Genomic DNA, 13556 nt, shown 5'->3' on the forward strand with positions numbered 1-13556 from the left:
CCCTATAGCACGACATGGACCCCGCAAGCCGCTAAAGCATGACGGCATCGACCCCCCCGGCCTCTAGTCGCCGTACGGACCCCACCCCCTCTATCGCGATACAGACCCCCCCCCGCTCCTCTATCGCGATCCAGTCCCCCCGCTCCTCTATCGCGACATGGATCCCCGCCGCCCCGATAGCCGCCCCCCGGCGGTTCGCAGCCCGGTGGCGGTGCCGGTGCCGGTGTCTGTGTCGGTGCCGGTGGCGGTGCCGGTGCCGGTGCCGGTCGGGGCGGGGCGGGGCCGGGGCCGGGACTACACCGCCCGTGGTGCCGCGGGCAGGGCGGGGGCGCGCGGCGCATGCGCGGGGGGGCGCGGGGCGGGGGCGGCGGCGGCGGCAGGCAGCAGCAGTCAGCGGCGGCCGCCGGGGGGGGGGGAGGGGAGGGGAGGGGAGGGGGGGGCCCTGCGCTCGCTCCCGCGGCGGCGGCGGCGGCGGCGATGGCGGCTCGTGGGCGCGCGGCGGCGGCGGCGATGGCGGCGGAGCGGCGACTGCTGCCCAGCCTGGACGAGTTCGCGGGGCAGAGCTGGAGCGCCTGGGTGGAGCGGGCCGGGCCGGCCGAGCCGGGTGAGGGGCGGCGGCGGCGGCGGGGGAGGGGGGGAGCGGGGGGGGTGACCGGCGGGGGGGGAGCGGCGAACGGGGCCGCGCCCCCCACCCCCCCCCCCCAAGCTTCTAGCGCCGCCGAGCGGCAGGAGGGCAGCGGCAGCGGAGCAGCCCGCACCGAGAAACGGGCATCCTGCACCGGGCACCGAGAAACGGGCACCGGGAAACGGGCATCCTGCGCTGGGAGCCCGGCAGCAGGAGTGGGGCATCCTACAGCGGGCACGGGGAGCTGGGCAGCCTGCGGCAGGCACTGGGCAGCAGGGGCAGAGCTGCCTGCGCCAGGCGGCAGGAACTGCACATCCCACACTGGGAAGTGGGCAGCAGGAGCAGGGCAGAGGGCGCTGGAAACTGGGTACCAGGAGCAGGGCATCCCACACCAGGCACTAGGAAATGGGCATCCTGCTCCAGACACCGGCAGGTGGGCATTCTGCACTGGGCATCCTGGACTGGGCTCAGGGAACAGGGCAGCAGGAGCAGGCACCCTGCACTGGGCACCTGGCACCGGGCACTCAGCACTAGAAACTGGGCATCCTGCGCTGGGAACAGACAGCCTGTACCAGGCAGCCAGAGGTTGGCACTGGGCAGCAGCCCTGTCTGTCACTGGGAAACCTGGACCCATCACTGGATGCCAGTCACCCCATCCCAGGTGCCAGGCATGCCTGGGCGCAGTGGGCACTGGGTAGCCTGCACCAGGAACTGGGTAGCCAAGGCTGAGAGCCAGTTGCCACCACCCAACCAGACCAGCAGAAGACACCAGGTGCCCAGTGTGGCACAGCTGGGTGGGACTGGGCGCTTAGTGTGGCACTGTCAGGCAGCATGTCCAGTATGGCATGGTCAGACTGGACTGGGTGCCCAGTATGGCATGACTGGGCAGAACTGGGTATCCAGAACGGCACCGCTGGACAGGGCTGGGCACCCAGGACGGCATGGGCAGACAGGACTGAGGTTGCACTGGGCACCCAGTCTGGCACAGCTGGGCCGGTGGCCACCAGTTTCCCCACAGCAGATCCCACCGCAGCTGGTTGGGTCTGTGTCACCCACGGGGCACAGCTGGGCTGCCCCTGAAGGTGTCCACGGAGTGTCCCGGGGGGGGTCCCAGCAGTGTCCATCTGGTGTCCCCAGGGGAGTCCCCAGGGGAGTCCCCAGGGGGGACCCCAAGGCTGTCCCCAAGGCTGTCCCTAGGGGTATCCCCAAGGGCATCCATGTGGTGTCCCCAGGGGGGTCCCCAGGGCTGTCCCACCCCGGCGGGGGCAGGGCTGGGGGGCAGCAGGCCCTGGCATGGCCAAGCTTGCTCCGGGATGGATCCCTCCCAGTCTCCAGTTGGGTCGTGCTGGGGGCGGTGCCGGTGCCAGGGAGGGCTCAGCTCCTGGCCGTGCCCGCGGGCAGCCAGGGCCGTGCCCGTGCCAGCCCCACTGGAGGGTTTTGTCCCCGGCAGGGTCTGGGCTGGAGCTGGAGGAGAGTGGGAAGAGCAGCGGCAAGAAGCTGGATGCCATGACCCTGATCAAGGAAGGTGAGTGCCAGGCCAGGGGCACAGCCCTGGGCCCTGGATCCCCTCCAGCCTGCGTGGCGAGATGGTGCCAAGCTGTGCCCAGATAGTGTGAGCTGTGCCAAGCTGTGCCAGGCTGTACCAAGCTGTGCTGAGCCAGTGTCAGCTGTGCCAGGCTGTGCTGAGCCGGTGTGAGCTGTGCTAAGCCATGCTGAGCTGTGCCAAGCCTGTGTGAGCCATGCTGAGCTGTGCCCAGCTGGTGCAAGCTGTTCTAAGCCTTGCTGAGCTGGTGTGAGCTGTGCCAAGCCTGTGTGAGCCATGCTGAGCTGCTGAGAGCTGTGCCAAACCGTGCTGAGCCATGCTGAGCTGTGCCAAGCTGTGCTGAGTCAGTGTGTGCCGTGCCAAGGTGGTGAAAGCCATGCCAGGCTGTGCTGAGCTGGTGCAAGCCATTCTGAGCTGATGTGAGCTGTTGTGAGCCATGCTGAGCCATGCCAAGCTGTGCCAAGCTGTGCTGAGCTGTGCTGAGCTGGTGTGAGCCGTGCCAAGCTGTGCCGAGCTGTGCTGAGCTGTGCTGAGCTGATGTGAGCCGTGCCAAGCCGTGCCAAGCCTTTGCCCACCTCTGCCCCCTCAGACATGAACATCTTCGGGCACTGCCCAGCGCACGACGAGTTCTACCTGGTGGTTTGCAACCACTGCAGCCAGGTGGTGAAGCCTCAGGCCTTCCAGAAGCACTGTGGTGAGTGGCACACCGGGCACCGCCGTCCTCCCCCGCGGCACCAGCACCACTGCTGGCCCTTCAGGTAGCACCCAGAACTGGAGGGGCTGGTAGTGGTGGGCACTAACCCTGGGTTTCCCCGCCCCGTGCCACCCTGCTGTGCTGGCAGAACGCCGCCACGGCCCCCTCAGCAAGCTCTATGCCCGCGCCGCCGCCACCGCCGCCAAGTGCCACGTCGCCGTGAACGGGCAGCCAGGGGCCGCTGGCACCCCTGGCACGGCCAAAGCGCTGCGGGAGAAGCCAGCAGGTGCCCGCGGGCGAGTCCAGCCTCTGCCCGAGCGGCCGGACAAGGACCTCTGGTGAGCAGCGGCGCCGCCGGTTCTGCCCCGCCCGTGCCCGGGGCCGCTCTGAGCCCCACGCTCTCTCTGCCAGCCTCTTCGTGCCCGTGGTCAACCTGGAGAAGATTCCCAGCATTCCCAAACCGGATGGGCACGGGATCAAGGTGCCCCCCAAAGCTGTGCCCACCAACTCCAAGGAGCCCTTGGGGAAGGCTGTCGCCGCCGCAGTGCCCAAGGAGCCGCCGGTGCCAGCTGGGCTGGGCGGGGACTCGGTGCTGCCCGCCGATGGCCCTGGGTGCAAACCAGAGAGTGTGCGTGCCCCGGGGGACAGGGACACAGGTGCCACCAGGACGCCCCCCAGGTCCCACAAGAAGCTGGCACGTGAGTGCCCCCCTTTTCCTTGTTGGTGGCGGGGTGGGGACCGCAGCTCAGTGCCCACAAGGCACCAGATGCCAGCCTGGCATCCCGGTGCTGTTACCTCAGCGGCAGGAGTAGGTCCCGAGGGGGCATCTGCCACCCTCCCTCAGCTGCTTCCAGTCTCAGCCAACAGTGCCAGTGATGCCAGGTGGTGCCAGCTGGCCCCAGTGGCTGTTGGCAGGGGTGGGTGCATGTGCCAGGCTCGCTCCTCCCATCCGTGTGCCCCCCCCTGCCCAGATCTGGAGTTGGGCAGAGAGTTGTGGGCACTCAGGGCACAGCGATGCCATCGCAGGACCCAGGCTGAGGGTGGGGCAGGATTGGTGACCCCCCCAGGGCAGGACCCTCAGGGGCAGGTTTGTGTCCCCCTGACCCACTCCAAATGGGGGGGGCTGGGGAGGGGTCTCCACCTGCAGGCCTGACTGGGGTGGCTTGAGGGGACACAGCCAGCCATGGCCCAGCCAGCAGTGGTCCCAGTTTGGCTGTGCCCCCCCAAAGGTGCCAGGCCCCCCTTGCTGCCAGGCCCTCACCACTCTCATCCCACCCTCAGCCACTCTGGGGGGGGCACTGGGGCTGGGTTGCTGCTGAGTGCCAGGGTGCAGAATTGCCCAGCCCAGGGTGGGGTTTGTCCTCCCTGGCATCCTGGCATGGAGGGGGTGGGGGTGCGGGGGGGTGGTGGCAGTGGGGATTTGGGGGGAGGTCCCCACCTGAGTCAGGAAGGGTTTGCCCGGGGGGGGGTGGTGCAGGGATGGGAGTGGAGATTTGGGGAGGGTCTCATTGTACTGGGAGGGACGCGGAGGGGGGGAGCAGGGGGTTGGGTGGCTCCCATCTGACCTCCTTCCACCTAACTCGGGGGGCGGGAGGGGGGGGCAAAACGCTTGTTCCGCACCCCCCTCGCCCCGGTGTAGCCAAACTCGACCCCCCCACGCCCCCAGCCCTCCCCTCACCTCTCTCTGCCTGCAGGCAAGGAGTGTGACCTGAACCGGCAGTGCGGGGTGCTGAACCCCGACACCAAGAAGATCTGCACTCGCCTGCTGACCTGCAAGGTACCGGGGGCGGGGCGGGGGGGCCGGGGGGGTCTCGGGGGGGTCTGTCTGGTTTTACAGCCCTCTGCCCCCCTCCCCCGCTGTGGCACAGATCCACTCGGTTCACCAGCGCCGGGAGGTGCAGGGCCGTGCCAAGGACTTCGACGTGCTGGTGGCAGAGCTCAAGGCCAGCTCCCGCAAAGGGGAGTCCCCAAAAGAGAGGAGCCCCCCCGGGAAGGAGCCGCTGCCCCCCCCGGCCCCGCAGGACCCCTCCTCGCTTCCCCAGCCCCTCGCTGCCCCCCCCCAGCACCTCCCCGTGCCGAGCCAAGCAGCCCCACTCCCACTGCCCTCTCCCCAGGTGAGCAGCTGCTGTTCGGGAAATAGGGGTGGGGGTCACACGCTCACGACCCCCCCCTCCGTATTTGGCACCTCCAAAATCCCTCACCCGCTTGCCCCCCCCCCCCCAACCCTGCCGCAGGACTCAGCTCTCCTCCGACAGCGACCCCGAGGATGCTCCAGCTGCTGCCTCTGGGGAGGGGGCTCTGGGGGTGTTCCCCTTCCCCCTGCCCAAGGGGGGTCACCGAGTGTCGAGTGAGGAGAGTGAAGAGGAGGGGGGCAGCGAGGAGCCCCCCCGGGCCCCCACCCGCCCCCCCCGGCCCCAGGCGGTGAGTAAGGGGAGAGAGAAAGCCTGGGCTGGGCTCTGGGGGGGATTCAGAACCCCCCCAGCGCCACCAGGACCGCACCTTGCAGTGTCTCACTGCTGGGTTGGGTGCTGGGGGAGGTGTGGAGGTTCGGGGGGGGCCATGCTGAGCCTGTGTGTGCCCCCCCCCAGTTCTGCACCTTCGGGAGCCGCCTGCTCAGCCCCGGCTGCTACGTCTTCAACCGCAGGCTGGACAGGTTCTGCTCGGCGCTGGGCGCCATGCTCGAGAGGCATCTCAGCTCCCACATGTGGAGGTGGGGAGGGGGCGCCGGGGGGGCGCTGCCAGGAGGGCCTGGGCCGGGGGGGGCTGGGGGCTGCTGGGTGCCGGAGTGCAGCATCCCTCAGCCCGGAGGGGAAATTGTCCTGCCCTAAGTCCTGGCATGGGGGGGAGGGAGAGGACCTGGGTTGGGGGGAATAGAGGGGGAGGGGCGATTTGGGGAGGGGAGGGTTGGGGAGAGGGGGACGGGAGGGGGGATGAGGGGAGGGAGGATTTGGAGTGGGAGGGAGTGGGGGTTCATGGGGGGGGAGGGAAAGGGGGTTTGGGGAGAGAGGATTGGGGGATTCGGGGAGGAGGGGGGATTTAGGGAGGGGAGAGGGGGGATTCGAGGGGGGGAAGGGGGATGTGGAGCGGGGTGGAGTGGGGATTTCGGGGGGGGGGGTCCTGTTTCTCTCCTCGCCCGCGCGGGGGGCACAAGGCGAGGGCTCAGAGCTGGAGCTGGGGCTGGGGCTGGGCGGTCTGGTCCCAGCTCCCCCTCCCTTCCCGCAGGAAGATCCCTCCAGCGGCCGAGCCCCCTCTGCACACCCCCCCGGCCCCCCCCCAGCCCTGCCACCTCCACCTGTGGCCTCACCGCCAGGACCCCCTCACCCCCACCACGGACCTCATCATCATCATCATCCTCGTCCTCCTCATCCTCATCCTCCTCGACGCCCCTCCGGGAAGGTCGGGTCCCCACGGTGGGGTCCCCCCCGGCAGCGGCCGCCTGCAGCCAGCCCGAGTGCGGGGGTGGGGGCAGCCAGTCCATCACCTCCCCCCTGCCGGCCCACACCCCCTCCCCCTCCTTCAGCAAGTTGCCTTCCACCAAGGCCAGCAAAGCCTCCCGAGCTCGGGACGCTGCCGGGGCTGGGGGCGGGACGGACCCCGACAGCCGCAAACGCAAACTCCCCCTCAGCACTGGCTGCCCCCCCCACAAAAGGACCTGTTCAGGGGATGGGCTCAAGAATAAAGCCCCCAACTGCCAGGTTTTGCCCCCCCCCCGGCAAGACGAAACCCGCCCCTGGGGCTTGTCCATCCTCATCTTCCTCCACCACCACCATCCTCAACGGCACCACGCGGGTCAAGCGACTCCCCCCTCCCTCTTCCCTGGACTGCCGTGGCCCCCCCGCCGCCACCACCGTGGACCCCCGAGGTTCGCCTCTGCACGGCCCTGCGGGGGTCCCGGCGCCGCCGCCCACCCCCCCGCGGTGCCTCTCCGATGACGAAGTGAAGAAGCGCAAGAACTCTGCCACCTACTGCCGGCCGCTCAAGCCCAAGCCTGTGCCCCCCCTGCCCGCCCCCGCCCCGCCGCCCCCCCGCCTCTGCGCCCCCCGACTCCGGTGGCTCCATCAGGAGGAGGAAGCCAGGGACCCCCCCGGGCTTCGAGGAGAAGCGAAGCACCCTGAAGGTAGGGCTGAGGTGGGTGGGAGGGGTCCCGGCGGCCGTGGGAGGGGGTGGGAGTGGGTGTTTGGGGGGCTCCTGTGGGTGCGGAGGCTGGGAGGAGGAACGGGAAGACCCCCCCCAGGGGCACTGGCACTCTGAGGGGCCAAGGTGGGACCCACCTTTGCCCAGGGCTTAGGGCTGCTGGCATGAGCCTGCGGCCCGGGGGATGCCCTGGGCCATGGTGGGAGACGACCATGAGGGCATCTTGGTCTCAGCTGGGGGGCACCGTGAGGACAGCCTGGCCTCGGGTGAGTGACACCGTGGGCACCCTCGGGGGCACGATGGGGACCCTCTGGGGGTGGCTGTGCCCTGGGTAAGGGACACTGAGCACGCTGAGCACTGCCTGGCCTCAGGGAGGTGGCTCTGGGGGACGCTGTGGTCTTGGTGTCTCCGGGTGACGAGTGGAGGGAGGCTGTGGGTGGAGATCTCCGTGGGGAGTTTCTGGGCTCCCAGGGGTGGGCACACGGTGGGGCAGGGGACGCTGGCCTGGGGTGCAGGCACATCCTGCCCCTGGGTGCTGATGCTGTGGGCACCTCTTGCTGACCTCTTCGCCGTGGGTGTGGGTGGGAGGTGTGGACACTCTGGCAGGGGGTCGCTGGGGCTGCTCCCTCTGGGGGCACCCTGAGTGCTGCTGGGGGACACCTTGGGGCTGGGGTCTCCACCTCCCCCTGCCCCCGGGCCGCAGGCTCATGCCAGCATGCCCCCTCCCCGTGGCTGACTCCAGCATCTCCTCTCCCACAGTCCAAAGCCCATTAACGGTGGGCACTGCCTGGGCCAACGCCACCACCGGGCACAGGTCCCTCTTTGGGTGCCAGGGAGCCCCCACCGGAAAACACCGAAAAACTGATGAAGGGGGGGGGGGAGGGGGAAACGAAGCCCCCCCCCAAGCCCCTCCCCCCCTCCATGGAAACCAGAAGAAGAAGAAGGAAGCACCTCCAGAAATACCTCAAGACTCTCAGATCTGTTCTCTTGCTGCTAATCCAGGCCCCCCCCAGCCCTGGCAAACCAGGTGGCCACAGCCGGGAGTTGGGGGCGGGGGTAGGGGGGGTGGGGGAGGGGTCCGGGCCACCAGGCCAGCACCGAAGCCACCACGGGGCCAGCACCGAGGCCAGCGGCGGCCGCGGGTATTTATAAATGATTCTTGTTGGGGTTGGGTTTTGTAAGGAAAAAACAAAGAAAAAGAAAGAAAAAAGAACCCAAAACAGTGAAGGAGTGGAGTGGGGGGGGCGGGGGGGCGATCTGGGGGTGTTTGGGGTCATTGGGGTGGCCCCAAGAGAGGATCGGTGAGGTGCTGGGGACCAGAGCAGGGGAAGAAGGTGCTGGGGTGGGGGTCAATAGAGTCACTGGGGGAATAGGGACCATAAGGGAGCCTTGGGGTCCGGGGGGAGAGTGTGGGGGTGTTGGGGGGGGTCTGTCGGAGTGGGTGGGGAACCATAAGGGATTGGGGTGATGGGGGAATCCCCCCCCTCCATCCCTCCCCACCGCCCTCGATGGGGGCAGGGATGCAGGAGGAGCCATGGCTCAGCCTAACCCCACCCCGGCGAGGCTCCTGCCCTTGTCCCCAGCCGCCCCCCACCCAGTGAGGAGCCCCCACCTTGGGGACGACCCTTAAAGTCCCCCCCCGAGCCGCGGGAGGGCTGCAGAGGCTCCAGGGGTAGCAACGCCTTTATTTGGGCCAAGGCATCAGCGAGCAGCTGCCAGCGCGGGGGGGGGGGGGGGCGGGACACGACCAGCACTTGAGGGGTGACATGGGGGGGCATAGGCTGGGCTGCAAGGGCACAGGGCCGGGGGGTGCTGGACTCCCCCAGGGTCTCACTCCCTGCGGGGGGGGGGGGAGGGGGCTCTGCTCGCGGCTGTGAGTTGCACAGGTGGGGCCAGAAGAGCGCTGGTGGGAGGGGGCTGTGGGTCCCAGGGGGTGGCATGCCCCTCGTGTCCCCCCTGCTGGGGGTGGCACATGCTCCTCGGTGGGCTCATGCTTGGCGATACACATGCATGGCGTGGGGGGGCTGGCAGCGAGGGGCTGATGCCCTGCTAAAGTAGGACCCTCCCAATGTCACAGCCTGGGGGTGCCCCCGGTGCTGCCATCCTTGGGGGGCACTCGGCCTGGGCACTGCCACCCGCCGTGCTGTGATGTCTGGTGGGCAGTGGATTGGTGCCCTCCCAGTAGCGCTGTCCCCACGGGAGCCTCCCTCCTTGTCCCTCAGAGGTGCACAGCAGCGATACTCAGTCCGGGGGGGGGGGCATAGGGGGGCGATGCCGTTTGCGTGTGTGTGTCCCCAGAGCTGGGGACAGGGTGCTGGGGGGTCCAGGCTGCCTCCCCCGCCCCAGTCCGCGGCACATCCTTCGGAGACAAAGTCTGAGCAGCGAAGGGGACAGGGAATGTCCCTGGGGGCTGTCCCGGCGGTGCGACCCCCACCCCTACACCACGATGGGGGTGTCGGAGAAGACAGAGCTGACCGAGTCCGGGTCTGACACCTTCCTCTGCGCCTTGGGCCCGTGCCGGGGGGGTGCCTGCGGGGTGCCCCCCGCCTTGAACCTGCCGTTCTGCCCCGGGCCGGTGGCAGAAGCCGAGCGGGACCGACACGGCTCCCCGGGCACTCCGGTGGCGTGGTTCGGGGTGGTGCTGAGCACCGAGGAGTTGATGCTGTCGTCCCGGGGGCCCGGGGGCTTCTCGGCGCCGCGGCAGCAGCAGCAGCGGCAGGGGGTGAGGTACAGGTAGATGAGGACCAGCACCACGCTCAGGATGCAGCCCACCAGCGTGGTGTAAGCCGTGTTGAGGGTGTCGTGGGGGCCGTGCAGGGTGAAGTTGTGCACCAGCAGCTCCACGTAGAGGGTCTCGTTGAGGAGGGGACCTGCCACCCAGCAGGCGTAGGTGCCAGCGTCCTCGGGGCGCAGCGCCCGCAGCTGCAGGCTGCCGTTGGCCAGGAGAGCGGCGCTGCCGTTGCCGCCCTCCTCCAGCACCCGCTCGCCGCCCGGCGTCACCCAGTGCCGCTGCCGCACCGCCCGCAGCCGAGTGTCGCAGCCCAGCGTGACGCTGTCACCCAGGTGGGCTTCCAGCACCGCTTCCCTCGCCTCGCTGCAGTTGAGCGGCTGCTGCCCCGCCAGGCTGAGGATGCCGACGGGCGCCGTGGCGGCGGGGGGCAGACACCGCAGCTCCTCCAGGAAATCCACCACGGCGCTCAGCTGGCGGTGGCGGCCGCGGGCCACCAGCTGGAAGAGAGGGCAGGAGCAGGCCAAGGGGTTGGCGTGCAGGTAGAGGCGGTCGCGGAGCCAGGCGGGCAGCGCCTGCAGCTCGCCCACGGGCACGGAGTGGAGGCGGTTGGCGGAGAGGTCGAGCAGGGCGAGCTGCGGCAGGCGGCTGCCGTCGCGCAGCAGCTCCAGCGGGAAGCGAGCGATGCGGTTCTGGCCCAGGTAGAGCTTGCGCAGGCGGCCCAGGTTCTCGAAGGCTGTGCGGTCCACCGAGGCGATCTCGTTGTTGTAGAGCAGCAGCACCTCCAGCTCCGACAGGTCGCTGAAGAGGTTCTCCTCCAGGGCCCGCAGGCGGTTGGAGGAGAGGTCGAGGTGGCGGAGGTGAGGGACGTGGGTGAAGGCCTCGGTGGAGACGAAGGAGAGGCCGTTGTGGCTGAGCAGCAGGGCGTGCAGGTGTGCCAGCCGCGCCGGCGCCCAGTCCGCCCGCAGCCGGGTGACGTTGTTGTGGCTGAGGTCGAGCACGGCGGTGAAGCGCGGCAGCGGCGTGGGCACCGTGCTCAGCACCGCCTGCGAGCAGCTCAGGATGTTGGAGGCGCAGACGCAGCGCGGAGGGCAGCTGCCGCCCGCCGACCCCCACGGGGACAGCAGCAGCAGCAGCAGCAGGGACATCGGTGGCACCCCGGGGCCCGCCGCGGCCGTGCTCTGCCCCATGGCCTCACGAGGGTGCCGGGGTCGGGGCAACGGCATGTCCGCGACCCTCCGGAGGGGTGGGCTGGGGGCACAGGGTGGCTTTGGTCACCTGGTGTCACGGCATGCACCAGGCTGGCTGTGTCCCTGGTGTCACCATACAGGGAGGGTGGCTTGGTCACCTGCGCGGTAGTGGAGTGGCCTTGTCACTTAGTGTCACAGCATGAGCGATAGGGTCGCTTGGTCACCCGGTGGGGCAGAGTGGGGTGGCTTTGTCACCTGCCGGGGCAGCAGGGTGGCTTTGTCACCCAGTCACAGCATGTCCTATAAGGGGGCTTTGGCCACCCAGTGTCACAGCACACACAAAGCTGGCTGCTCCCCTGGTGTCACCGTGCAGGGTGGCTTGGTCACCTGGCAGGGCAGGGTGGCTTTGTCACCCAGTGCCACAGCATAGGCTGTGGGGTGGCTTTGTCCCGCAGTGTCACGGCAGGTGCCACAGCTTGGTCACGGCAGCACAAGGTGGCTCCTGCCACTCGGTGTGGCGGCACGCACTGGGCTCCCCGGTGTCACGACGCAGGGTGCCTTAGGTGCCACAGCGTGGAGTGGCTTTGTCACTCCGTGCCACGGCGCTAACCATGGGCTGGCTCTGGCTCACCTCGGGTGCCGCGGGGAAGGGCGGCTTTGGCCACCCAGCGCCCTAACGCGGGGGGGCTTTGTCGCCTGCTGTCACAGCGCGGGGGCTTTGTGCCACGCAGCAGGCTCGCTCCGCACCCAGAGTCCCGGCATGGGGTGGCTTTGTCACCCGCTGGCACAGCTCCCGCCGCGGCCCCCCTCCTCCTGCTCTGCGGCGGCGGCACCGGTCCCTCCTGGTCCTCCCGGTTCTCCCCGGTCCCTCCTGGTCCTCCCGGTCCCTTTCGGCCCCTCCCGACCCGCCCCGGTCCCAGCGCCGCTGCGTATGGAACCCGCCGGAGGATGCTCACCGCCCTCCCCCCCCGCCTGGGGCGTTACCGGGGCCTGGTACCGGGGCCGGTGCGGAGCAGGGCGGCTAAGGGAGGCCGAGCCGGACCGAAACGAGCCGAAACAAACAGAACGAGACCGAACCGGACCGAAAGGAGCTGAACGAGTCCGAACCGAGGCGGGCAGAGCGAAACCGAACCGAGCGGGACCAGACAGAGGCGGGCAGAGCCGAGCAGGGCCGAGCGGAGCCGAGCGGTGCCGAGCAGAACCGAGCGGGCCGGGTCGAACCCAGGCGAGCCGAGCGAGCCGAACCAGGCCGAACCGAGCCGAGAGGCGCCGAACCGGGCCGAGCAGCGCCGAGCAGAGCCGAGCGGTGCCGGGCGGCGCCGAGCGGGCCGGACCGAGCCCCCGGCGGCTGCAGCGCGGCCCCGGGACAGGGTCTGGGGGCGGCCCCGGCGCGGCGCACCCCGCGCACGGCGCTTCCCCATTGGCTGCCGCTGCGGAGCCTTCGACCAATGGCGGCAGCGCCTCGTTAACCCCTCGCGAGCCGCGCGGCGCCCCCGGGGGAGACCCTCTCGGGGAGCCGGACCCGGACCGGGACCCCCGACCGGGATCACCCCCGACCGGGATCACCCCCGGGCCGGCAACGTCCCCGGCCCTTCCTCCCTTCCATCCCGGTCCCTCCCATCTCGTCCCCACCTTTATCCCCCGGACCTAATCCTCAGCCCCATCCCTGTGCTTGCTCCCATCCTCATCTTCATCTTCATCCCTCTCCCCATCCCACCCCGTCCTCATCTCATCCCCACTCCAAATCCCCTCTCTACCCCACGCCCCTCTCTGTCCTCTCTCATCTCATCCTCACCCCCAATCCCATCCCATCCCATCCCATCCCATCCCATCCCATCCCATCCCATCCCATCCCTCTCTTTATCCTTGTCCCCATCGCCATCATCCCCAACTCTGTCCCCATGTCTGTTCTCAGCTTCATCTTCATCTTCATCCCGGTCCCCCTCTTCATCCCATGCCAGCTCCTCCTCATCCCCATCCTGATCCTTGTCCCCATCCCCATCATCCCCATCCCTGCCTCTCATTCCCACATCCCTCCCATCCCATCCTCAGCCTCATCCCCATTCCCAATCCCTACACCCGACCCTATCCCCATCCTCTTCCCACCCCACCTCAGCCTCACCTCCATCCCCCTCCCAGCTTCATCCCAGCCTACATCCCAAACCCCTCTGTGCTGCCCCAGCTCTGCCCCATCCTGCTGCACTGGCACCCATTAATTGCACTGGCCTGTGGCCCACGGTGCCAGCCCAGACCCCCTGGCACCAGCCCAGACCCCCCCCCCCCCTCCCCCATTCCAGCCTCATTTCCTGGGGACCGACCCCCCCCAACACCGCCAGCCCCTGGCATGGAAGGGTCACACCTTGCCCTGAGCTCCCTGTCTTGGGGGGGAAACCCTTAGGTGCTTCCACCTCCACCCAGCCGTGGGTGCCCCGTGCCCGTCCCGTGCCCCCTCCCCCCCCCCCCCCGGGTGTATTTTTATCCCGGAAAGGTTTGTGCTGCTTTTTTTGGGTCCAGAAGGAGAGGGAAGGAGCCGGAAGGAGCTGTGCCAGATGATGCAGCTCTTATCGGAGGGGGCAGGAATTAAAGGGGACCCCTCCCTGCAGCAGGGTGCCCACAGCGTGCCCTCACCCTGTCCTGTCCTG

At 69.2% G+C, this 13556-nt stretch overlaps 2 protein-coding genes across 2 annotated transcripts; one reads left to right on the forward strand and one right to left on the reverse strand.

Moving 5' to 3' along the window:
* Positions 1-473: 473 nt before the first annotated feature.
* On the forward strand, positions 474-7958 carry ATXN7L2 (ataxin 7 like 2). The gene is given in 15 exon segments (XM_064173734.1): positions 474-604; positions 2076-2150; positions 2758-2862; positions 3011-3200; positions 3274-3560; positions 4557-4639; positions 4731-4915; positions 4917-4976; positions 5097-5283; positions 5451-5572; positions 6085-6117; positions 6119-6560; positions 6562-6879; positions 6881-6979; positions 7756-7958. Coding segments are annotated over 15 exon segments (2328 nt in total). The 5' UTR covers positions 474-477; the 3' UTR covers positions 7771-7958.
* Positions 7959-8661: 703 nt separating this feature from the next.
* AMIGO1 (adhesion molecule with Ig like domain 1) lies at positions 8662-12293 on the reverse strand. The gene has a single exon (XM_064173738.1). The coding sequence runs from the start codon at positions 10948-10950 to the stop codon at positions 9433-9435; it is 1518 nt and encodes a 505-aa protein (XP_064029808.1). The 5' UTR covers positions 10951-12293; the 3' UTR covers positions 8662-9432.
* Positions 12294-13556: the final 1263 nt, after the last annotated feature.

This window comes from Pogoniulus pusillus, chromosome 39 (assembly GCF_015220805.1).
Source record: "Pogoniulus pusillus isolate bPogPus1 chromosome 39, bPogPus1.pri, whole genome shotgun sequence".
In the NCBI taxonomy this organism is placed as follows: domain Eukaryota; kingdom Metazoa; phylum Chordata; class Aves; order Piciformes; family Lybiidae; genus Pogoniulus; species Pogoniulus pusillus.

Excerpts from the sequence above, each read along its gene's own strand:
- AMIGO1 (XM_064173738.1), bottom strand. The coding sequence starts at position 10,950 with ATGCCGTTGCCCCGACCCCGGCACCCTCGTGAGGCCATGGGGCAGAGC.